Source organism: Pelophylax lessonae (assembly GCF_965119305.1).
Source record: "Pelophylax lessonae genome assembly, chromosome: 1".
In the NCBI taxonomy this organism is placed as follows: Eukaryota; Metazoa; Chordata; class Amphibia; order Anura; family Ranidae; genus Pelophylax; species Pelophylax lessonae.
The window spans coordinates 373214362-373226008 of NC_138768.1; the positions used below are offsets into that span (position 1 = coordinate 373214362).

The 11647-nt window shown below is 39.3% G+C and overlaps 1 protein-coding gene across 1 annotated transcript in view; it reads right to left on the reverse strand.

The window, feature by feature from the left end:
* Window positions 1-11382, reverse strand: part of PGM5 (phosphoglucomutase 5) — a 179264-nt gene extending 167882 nt beyond the window's left edge. The window contains exon 1 of the mRNA XM_082245045.1: window positions 10657-11382. Within this exon, the coding sequence (XP_082101171.1) occupies window positions 10657-10914 (258 nt within the window). The 5' untranslated portion in view covers window positions 10915-11382. The remainder of the gene's footprint in view (window positions 1-10656) is intronic.
* Window positions 11383-11647: the final 265 nt, after the last annotated feature.

Below are 11647 nucleotides of genomic sequence, written 5' to 3' on the forward strand. Positions count from 1 at the left end.
TTTGTATTCTGTAAAGAATAAAGCAGTCTTCTCAATTTCTTGCATGCATTTTTTTCTTACCTGTTTTTTAAAGTCTACCTTTTGCCAAGCATTCATGTTTAGCTTTAAATAAAGAGGGGAAGGGTTCATTTTTTGTCTGTCTATGTAATCACTGGGGTGATTCCCCTAATTCTTGTCTTGATGATACCAAGTCACACCTTGATAGGGCCTGTCACAAGAACAGGAAGAAAAGGGTAATCACTCCAGGACATAAGGAGAAAAAAAAACTCATCAGAGGTCCTAACACTTACAATCTCAAGAGAGTGCTTTTAAATCCTTTTAATTACTGTCCTGGAAATAAGGTACAGTTATTCCCTCCATCAACTCCTTCAGCAGGAATAAAAGCAGCAATATAACCTTAAAGTGATTGTAGTCTCATTTTTTTTCTTTTTAAATAACAAACATGTTATACTTACCTGCTCTGTGAAGTGGTTTTGCACAGAGTGGCCCGAATCCTCCTCTTCTTGGGTTCCTCTTCGGCGCTCCTAGCCCATCCCTCCTGTTGAGTGCCCCCCACAGCAAGCAGCTTGCTGTGGGAGCACGGGAACCAAGTCACAGCTCCCTGTGTCCATTCAGACACAGAACCGCAAATGGTCCCCGCCCCTTGCTCTCCTGATTGGCTGACTAAGTTTGATTGGCAGCAGCGGTAGCCGGTCGCACCCCGCTACTGTCTCAGTCAATGAGGAGGGGAGTCCCGAGCAGCTGAGAAACTCCGGCAGCATCACTGGATAAAGATGGACTCAGGTAAGTATTAGGGTTGCTGTTGTACACAGAAGGTTTTTTATCCTAATGCAAAGAATGCATTAAGATAAAAAAAAAAACATCTACCTTTAGAGTCCCTTTAAAGACCCACTTTGAGCCAATATCTTTAAAATACCATATCGAACTTTACTTACAGTATAATGACACAAAGAGTGGCTCTGACTTCTTTATGATGTCCCATTAAGGACCTTCCACCTCCAGGAGAAGAGGTGAAAGGACTGGCCTGAAAACCTTTGGAAAAGGTTAAGTATTAAAACAAATACCATACAGCCAGGAGGTGGGACTCCAGGGTAAGGTAGTGATAGGTAAGGGGCGAAGCCTGGAGTTTTTTTTCAACATAAGTTATACAAATTATATACCCTATATCAAAAAATAAATGTTTTGTCTGGAGTGAGACTGTACACTTTAGTATTTTTGGTTTAAAAATATAGCATTTTGTCAAAAGTGTTTTAAACATTTACCTTAAGGAATGAGTGAATAAGAAGCATACATTTTGCTCTGGTTCCTGTGTCCCTTATTTTCTCCAATGACCAGTAGGGATGAGCGACCTTTTCAAAAGTTCGGTTCGACCAGAACACCCGAACTTCCCGAAAGTTCGGCCCGGATTTCAGAACCCCATTGAAATCAATGGGACTCGAACTTCGGTAATCAAAAAACACAATTTTGAAGCCCTAAAACCCAATAAATGCCCCTAAAAAGTGCCTAGGGTTCTGGGTCATGCCCCAGGGACTACTAATCACACAAAAAAAGTTCTTAAAAATTGTCGTTTTTGATAGAGAGCCAATTATTGAAAAAAATGATTGAAAAATTAGATTTCTTTGGATTTAGTGTCTGGGGGGTCTAAAATGTGTACCTGTGAAGTTTCAGCTCTGTAGAATGTCCAGAACCAGAAAAAAAAAGTTTGTTTGTATTAGAATTAATATAGAACAGGGATATGGCTCTGCTATTTTCACACCTTGCCGGTTTTGTAGCAGGCGTTTTTTTTTGGGCATTTTTTGGGGGTTATTGGAGGCAGGCATAACATCAGAACTTCTGTGTAGGGGTATATATACACACACACTTATATGTATATATACACATACACATATAGGTGTGAAAGTAGCAGAACACTATACTTGCGCTAATGAAATAATTAACACCCATATGGCTTCTCTGCTATCACACCTATATGTGTATAAATACATATAAGTGTGTGTGTGTATATATACCCCTATACATAATTTCAGATGTTTTGCCTGCCTCCAAAGACCCACAAAAAATGCCCAAAAAAACGCCTGCAATAACACACCTGGGTGGTTTTTTTTTTGGCGCAGGCGTTTTTTGGGCATTTTTTGTGGGTCTTTGGAGGCAGGCAAAACATCTGAACTTCTGTATAGGAGTATATATACACACACACTTATATGTATTTATACACATACACGCATATAGGTGTGAAAATAGCAGAACACTATGCTTGCGCTAATTAAATAATTAACAGGCATATGTCTCCGCTCCTATAACACCTATATGTGTGTATGTGTATAAATACATATAAGTGTGTGTGTATATATACCCCTATACAGAAGTTCAGATGTCTTGCCTGCCTCCAAAGACCCCAAAAAAATGCCCAAAAAAACGCCTGCGCCAAAAAAAAAATGCCCAGGTGTGTTATTGCAGGCATTTTTTTTGGACATTTTTTTGGGGTCTTTGGAGGCAGGCAAAACATCTGAACTTCTGTATATACACACACACTTATATGTATTTATACACATACACATATATAGGTGTTATAGGAGCGGAGACATATGCCTGTTAATTATTTCATTAGCGCGAGCATAGTGTTCTGCTATTTTCACACCTATATGTGTGTATGTATATAAATACATATAAGTGCGTGTGTATATATACCCCTATACAGTAATTCAGATGTTTTGCCTGCCTCCAAAGACCCCCAAAAAATGCCCTAAAAAACGCCTGCAATAACACACCTGGGCGTTTTTTTTTTTTTTGGCACAGGCGTTTTTTTGGGCATTTTTGTGGGGTCTTTGGAGGCAGGCAAAACATCTGAACTTCTGTATAGGGGTATATATACACTCACACTTATATGTATTTATACACATACACACATATAGGTGTTATAGGAGCGGAGACATATGCCTGTTAATTATTTCATTAGCGCAAGCATAGTGTTCTGCTACTTTCACACCTATATATGTGTATGTGTATATATACATACATGTGTGTGTATATATACCCCTTTACAGAAGTTCAGATGTTATGCCTGACCCCAAACATGTGCTCAAAAAAGCCCTATAAACACCTGCAGCAAAAAGCCGGGTGACAGGCGAGAAGCCATATCGCTGTTCTATAAGTGCTGAAATGGAAGGGTTTGGTCACCCTGCCATAGCAGTCAGAGTCAGTTCACCCTACACTACACTACGGTCACCTTGGCACTTAACACTTTCCCTACAGAAACTAGATTTTTGAATCTAACTAAAGTGGAAAATAGCACCCTAACTACACTAGATATCCCTTTCCTCACACTAATAATTGCTAAATGACACTTTGAGAGCAGAAGTAACAGAACTGCTTCCACTCTCTTCCACGTCCTTGTATTACAATGCTAGGAATTTGGCGGGGCTATCTTATATACTGGGGGGCGTATTCACTAATGATTGGCCTCTGGACCCCCTAGTCACTCCAATCACATTCCTAGCATTCTCCTGACCCCTCAATTGGCTTTTACTGATGGTTCTGGTCCAAACACGGCCTTTTAAAGCCCATTTCCTGTCCCATTGCATTTTGGTCGGTTCTGGTTGCCGAATTTTTGCTGAAAAAGTTCGGAATTCTGCCGAATTTCGAACACCCAATGTTCGGGTCGAACCGATGGTCGACCCGAACCATTCGATCATCCCTAATGACCAGACCATTAACATGTTATGTTTCCTACAGTTGAGCTAAGGTGTAAGTCTTGCCAGTCATTAACTAACCATTCTGGGAAAGCTTTATGTAATTTAAACCAAATAATTTTTTAAATAAACTACCATTCACACATGCTCTTGTTATAAATACATGCACTCAACACCACTTTAGAAACCATATAGGAATTCCAGTCCCAATGAGACTATCAAAGTAAGTTGAAGTCTGTATATGGGAAAGTTATGAAGAGAGCAGCATGGGATTCTAAAAGAATAAACTTTACGGTATTCCCTGCCATGGTAAGTATATTGTTGAAATTTTATAGACTGGTTCAGTAGAACACAAAAAACAAGCAAAACCCAAGCCACTATGCAAATGATGTCATTTGGAGCCTCACCATGGAAACAGACACCAGCTCCTGCTCCTGAACTACAGAGTTTCTGAAAACGCTCTTGAATATTGCGTCAGCATTCTCCTTCCACGTTTGCATCACTTTAAACATGGCCACAAGAGCCCAGGCCGACTTTCAGGCGACATGCTTGCTTGCCTCATTAAGGCCTCAACAACTAGAGAGGAAGCCTTAAGATGCTTCACATCCTTATTAGGGATGATCGTACTTTTGAAAAGTTTGGTTCGACCAGAACACCCGAACTTCCCGAAAGTTCGGCCCGGATTTCAGAACCCCATTGAAATCAATGGTACCCGAACTTCGGTAATCAAAAAACACCATTTTGAAGCCCTAAAACCCAATAAATGCCCCTAAAAAGTGCCTAGGGTTCTGGGTCATGCCCCAGGGACTTTTAATCACACAAAAAAAGTTCTTAAAAATTGTCATTTTTGATAGAGAGCCAATTATTGAAAAAATTATTGAAAAAAAAAATTAGATTTCTTTGGATTTAGGGTCTAAAAAGTGTACCTGTGAAGTTTCAGCTCTGTAGCATGTCCAGAACCAGAAAAAAAAAGTTTGTTTGTATTAGAATTGCAGTAAAACAGGCATATGGCTCCGCTATTTTCACAACCGGCTTTTTGTTGCAGGCGTTTATAGGGCTTTTTTTTGTGGACATGTTTGGAGGCAGGCATGACATCTGAACTTCTGTGTAGGGGTATATATACACATATATAGGTGTGAAAGTAGTAGAACCTTATGCCTGCGCTAATGAAATAATTGACAGGCATATGGCTCCTCTTCTATCACACCTATATGTGTGTATGTGTATAAATACATATAAGTGTGTGTGTGTGTATATATACCCCTATACAGAAGTTCAGATGTTATGCCTGCCTCCAAAGACGCCCAAAAAATGCCCAAAAAAAAACGCCTGCAACAACACACCTGGGCGTTTTTCTTGCAGGGGTTTTTTTTGGGCATTTTTTGGGCGTCTTTGGAGGCAGGCATAACATCTGAACTTCTGTGTAGGGGTATATATACACACACACATGTATGTATATATACACATACACATATATAGGTGTGAAAGTAGCAGAACTCTATGCCTACGCTAATGAAATAATTGACAGGCATATGGCTCCGCTCCTATCACACCTATATGTGTGTATGTGTATAAATACATATAAGTGTGTGTGTATATATACCCCTATACAGAAGTTCAGATGTTATGCCTGCCTCCAAAGATGCCAAAAAATGCCCAAAAAACGCCTGCAAGAAAAACTCCCAGGTGTGTTGTTGCAGGCATTTTTTTTGGGCATTTTTTGGCATCTTTGTAGGCAGGCATAACATCTGAACTTCTGTATAGGGGTATATATATATATACACACACACTTGTATGTATTGTGATACTTACTTTGGCTGTTCTGACCATATCGCTGCCTGTAATGACCCAGGACTTTATGGACTACATCTCTGCCTGCTACCTGGACCAATGCTTTGGCTGTGCTGACAGTATCTCTGCCTGCTGCCTGTTACTGACTATGGACAGTATTCCTGCCTGCTGCCTGTAATGACTATGGACAGTATTACTGCCTGCTGCCTGGACCATTGCTTTTGCTGTCGCTGACCACATCCCTGCCAGCTACCTGGATGCTCTCCTCTGTGGACCACTGCACTACTAAAACCACAGGTAATCTTTTGTTTTCCCTTTGCTCAGCAGAATGTATTTTGAGGTGTAATTGGTATGTACATGCTATGTATTAGAAATATGAAGGGCCTTCTAAAATGCAATAGGTTGTCAGGAAATTAGATGTGTAATTTATGCTCCTAGAACACCTGGAGGTGCTACTTTGTTTTTTGGCCTCTGTATATGGCAAGGCTGTGTAAAAGTCTCACACGTGTGGCATTGCTATACTCAGGAGGAGTAGCAGAATGTATTTTGGAGTGTAATTGTTGGTATGTACATGCTGTGTGTTAGAAATATCGTATGAATTGACAACTTTGTGTAAAAAAAATTAGTTTTTATTTCCTTTCCACGTTTTCCAAAAACTTGTGGGAAAAATGACACATGCAAATGACTCATAATGCCTCATAGAATATACATGAGGGGTTTGCTTTCCAAAATGGGGTCATTTTGTGGGCGTTTCCGTTGTCCTGGTGCTCCAGGGCCTTCAGAATTGTAATGGGTTGTCATGAAATTAGATGTGTAATTTATGCTCCTAGAATGCCTGGAGGTGCTACTGTACTTGGATGTTGGGCCTCTGTATGTGGCCAGGCTGTGTAAAAAGTCTCATACATGTGGTATTGCCATACTCAGGAGGAGTAGCAGAATGTATTTTGGGGTGTTATTTTGGTATGTTCATGCTGTGTCTTAGAAATATCTTATAAATAGACAACTTTGTTTACAAAAAAATATATATGTTTTCATTTTCTTGCCACGTTTTCCTAAAACCTGCGGAAAAAATGACATGTTCAAAAGACTCATAATGCCTCAAAGAATATTCCCTGGGGTGTTTGCTTTCTAAAATTGGGTCATTTTGAGGGCATTTCCATTGCCTTGGTGCTCAAGGGTCTTCAAAATTGTGATAGGTAGGAATGAAATTAGATGTGTAATTTATGCTCCTAGAACACCTAGAGGTGCTACTTAGATGTTGAGCCTCTGTATGTGGCCAGGCTATGTAAAAGTCTCACACATGTGATATCGCTATACTCAGGAGGAGTAGCAGAATTTATTTTGGGGTGTAATTGCAAGTATGTATATGCTGTGTGTGAGAAATAACCTGTTTTTTTTTTTTACAATTTTGTGTAGAAAAAAAATAATAATAATTATATTTCTTCATTTTCCCAAGAATTGTGGAAAAAAATTTACAACTTAAAAAAACTCACCATGCTTCTTACTAAATACCTTGAATTGTCTTGGGGTAATTTGGGGGGGGGGGGGGTATTTGTACTGTCCTGACAGGGCCTCAAGAAATGTCAGTACATCAGGTGTGATCAATTTTCAATGATTGGCACCATAGCTTGTAGACTCTACAACTTTCACACAGACTAAATGTGTTCTATTTTTACCAAAGATTTTTGCACTTTTTTCACTTTTATCGCAAAAAATAAAAAACTCAGTAATGACAAAATACCACCAAAAGAGAGCTCTATTTGTGAGGAAAAAATTATAACATTTTTATTTGGGAACAGTATAGCATGACTGAGTAATTGTCATTCAAATCGTAAGAGCACTGAAAGCTGAAAATTGGTCTGGGCAGGAAGGGGCTATAAGTGCCCTGTATTGAAGTGGTTAAAAAATGTACCTGTTTCAACATACAAATTCATCTTAAGAACCAACCTAAAAAACTATTTTGTTTGTAACACAGGGGCTGCCTGTACTCTTATGTAAAAATTTCAAGACAAATGATGATGTGCAAAAAGCAGTAACCAGGGCCAGGACAAGGGGTGGGCAGGAGGAGAAGCTGCCCTGAGCCTAATGGTTTATTGCAGAGATAGGAGCATCCTAGGTAAATTACTTAGAAACCCCAAACATTATATATATATTTGTAGCAGAGACCCTAGAGAATAAAATGGCAGTAGTTTTTTTTTGTCACACTGTATTTGTGCAGCGGTCTTTAAAACAGAATTTTTTTTAGAAAAAATACACTTTCATGGATTAAAAAAACAAAACAGTAAAGTTAGCCCAACTTTTTTGTATATTGTGAAAGATGATGTTATGCCGAGTAAATAGATACCTAACATGTCATGCTTTAAAATTGTGCACACTCGTGGAATGGCAACACCTTAAAGCAGAAGGCCGCATATTTGGGTTACGTCGGCATGAAGGGGTTAATAAAATGAAATTGAATCCATATCTAAATCACAAACCTTTCTTTATTTCTTGCAGTATACAGTACGTAAATACAATTCAACTATCTATTTACAAAAAGATAAATATTTATGCATTGAATAAAACACATAACTGTTACAGTTTTAAGATGTTTTATTTATATTTTACAGAATAGTTTGACCCTTTCTGAAGAGCACCAAAAAAGTATTAAATAAAAAAAGCATATGAATAATCCCTTTATATTTACATGTTTTAGTAATAAATATAGAGTAGCCCTTTAAAGTCCAACTCCAGGCAACTTTAAAAATTCTCTCTTGCAGTGGGGCTACCCTCCCACTTGCAGTGGGGCTGCCCTCCCACTGCAAGGGTTAGCTGTTCATTTAAAGTCTAGGGAGCGTGAAAAAGTAGATTTACTTACCCAAGCCTCCACTTTTCAGTGCTGCTGGACTGGTTCCCCTCAGGTACTTCTCCCCCATGTTCCAGCGGTCTAAGGTTCTGATGTCATCAAGATGTAGGGACCAAAGCCCTGCATTGGAAGTGAGGGCGATGAGGAACAGTCCACCGCAGAAGCATGGGGGAGCTCCATCTGCCAGGGGAGCAGAGGATCAGGTAAGTAAATTCGTTTTTACTTTCTGCTAGACCTAAACGAGCAGTTAACTCTTGCAGTATGGGCACAGCCCCACTGCAAGGAGGAATTTTAAGATTTCATAGGAGTTAGGCTTTAATTGTTACGAAAATCTAAGTTAGCAAATCTACAGGCACAACATGTGGGTATATATAACATTACAATAGCTGACAAGCTGTTGGTGCTCACCAGAGATGTATAGTAACTAAGTAGACTACTTCACTACTGTACTTAAGTACCGAAAGACGGTATCTGTACTTTCCTAGAGTAGAATTTTTTTCTCCTACTTCCACTTTTACTTCACTACATTTTTTCGATGATTTCAATACTTCTACTCCGATATTTTTTTTTGTGCTGCATAGTTACTCGTTACTATTATAAAAATTACCACTGCCAGAACAGTAGATGGCAGGTTTCATGAAGCTCAAAACATGTGTATTATCAGCGCATAAGAAAATAAATGCTACTGTATGTATAAATAAAAGCTGCATTTGAAATAATAAAAAACAATATGATGTTCAAACTTTTGACTTCTTTCTTTAATAACTACATAACACAGTACTTGTACTTTTACTTTCAGTACTTGAGTAGCAATTTGTTTTTCAAAACTACTGGTACTTTTACTTTCAGTACTTGAGTAGCAAAATTTTTAAAAAAACTACTTGCAATACTTAAGTACAAAAAATGTTGAATACTTTAGTACTTCTACTCAAGTCACTTTTTGATTGAGCACTTCCACTTTTACTCAAGTCACTTTTTGATCGAGCACTTTTACTTTTACTCAAGTATGGGTTTTCGAGTACTTTATACAACTCTGGTGCTCACCATACACACTTCGATCCTATTACAGTATCTGATCAAAACGATCAAATCAGCAAATATTCAAATAGACATAAATGCCATTCCAATTGATTTAGACCTGACTTAAAGTGGTTCTAAAGCCTCAAGGTTTTTTTTTTTTTACCTTAATGAATTCTATGCATTAAGGTAAAAAAAACTTCTGTGCTGCACAATCTCCCTAGGCCCCCCCCCGCCCCTTATTTTTACTTGAACCTGATCCGATCTAGGGATGTGCATTAAATGCTGTGACGAGGGAGCAGAGGGTGGGGCAACTCTGTGTCAATAGTCGCAGATAGAGAGGCTCGGGAGTGAGCCTGCACGGGTGCCCCCATGGAAAGCCACACACCAAGGAGGAGGGGCCTGGAGCGCCGACGGGGACCTCAGAAAAAGAGAATTAGGACCGCTCTGGGCAAAACCATTGCACAGAGCAGGTAAGTATAACATGCTTGTTATTTTAATAAGAAAAAAAGGTTTTCCGTTACTTTAAATCTGGCAAGTTGTTAAATTGTTCAATTATCAATCACTTGATCAAGCACATTGATTAGCAGCACTGAGATTTGGTCATAAATTAGATCATATTTCAATAAAATTATGAAATTGTATTTAGAAAACAGAGATACGATCAATAACTTATGATCATATCTTTCAATTATTGAAGTAAAACCACTTCCCAGTGTGTGTCATATCGATTGAATGGGTTGTCAACTATAGATTGCTTATTCCTATTGGGAGAGAGCAGTTTAAAAAACACTTGATCATTTATTAAAGTGTGTATAGCCACCATAAGGGCTCAAGAAGGTGGGCTCTGCTTCTGGACGCTGATTTTTGCATTCAAATGCAATGCTACTCCAACTACATACCTCTTTAGGCACACATAAGCATTTGTTCTAAATATAGTACATTTTGAATCATAAACCCTTGCAAGTCCTGGTGAAGGTGCAAGCACAGTGGTAGTGTTTGGTCTGTTTTAACTGTGACTAATGATCTCTTGAAGCAGCAGCAATAGATGTAAAAGGATTGGTTGCATCCTACGAAATGCCAAGCAAAGCAGGTAAAAGGTGGTCATCTCCACTAAAAATAGTGAATTGAAATCTACAGTGACTAGATGGGCCAAATGGTTCTTATCTGCCGACACATTCTATGTTTCTATATTTCTATGTTTCACACATCACAATTCAAGTGCAGACAAATTAAGCACATCTATACTGGCCTGAACAATGCTGTACTAGGAAGAAAATTGCTATTGATCACAGCAAACATGCTCTATCTTACCCCATTAGCTGCTGCCATCTGTACAATGACCTCTGTGGCAGTCTTACTGAAGTACCTGCCATCACTGCCCACCACCATGGTGCAGCCTTGGCGGTCCCGAAGATCTATAGAGGACAGCACACTTTGGATGAAGTTCTGCAGATAGTTCCTTTTACTTTCAAACACTGCTGTTGGCTTTCTAAACCCATTGCTCCCTGGCTTCTGGTCATCATAGGGGACCGTCTGGATTGTAACTACAGGAATAGGATTTATTTCCATGATCTCCCTTTCAGTGTATCCTTGTCTTTTCCTCTACTCCACTCTTGTACAAAAGAAATAACACAAGCCAACTGTCAGAAAAATAAAGGGGATCCCGAGAGAGAGAGAGAGAGAGGGACAAATTCAGCTCCTCCCTGCCTAAGATTCCACTGCAGCGAATTGTTTCCTCTGAACTCCTGATAGTCCTGGAAATCTCACTCCTGGAGTTTGCCAAGTGTTTCCTCTTGTCACTGTCTATCAGAGCAGTACAAATCCAGTAGTGAACACTTTGTTTAGGTTATAGAAGCGTAAGATCCAGTGTGTCTTCTATCTTCTTTCTGAACCTCAGAGAAGTCTTCTTTAAGTGTGTCAGACTGTAGATCACTGAGTGATGATGAGCTTCCAAACTTCAGTGCAAGCCCTCTACAGTTACTGTCTACCTCCTCCCTAGCCTTATCCCTCACATCACCCTCCCTCTCCTGAATCATGAGCCTGTACAATGCATAACAAATGTAAGTCTTTGAACAAGGACAAGGCTTTGCCAAAAAAACTGGGAGGGCTAAACCTTTGCAATCAACAGAAGCCTGTGCCAAAAATAGCCCCGTAAAAAACCAAGCTGAGAATTGTTGTCCTTTGGCTGTGTAACTGGATGCTGTTTTGTATGCTCAAACATTTGTTCAAGGGGATCAAACCCTGTCAGTCTTTACGCAGAACACATTTTATACACTGCAGTGCTGGGAGTTCGCGTATGATA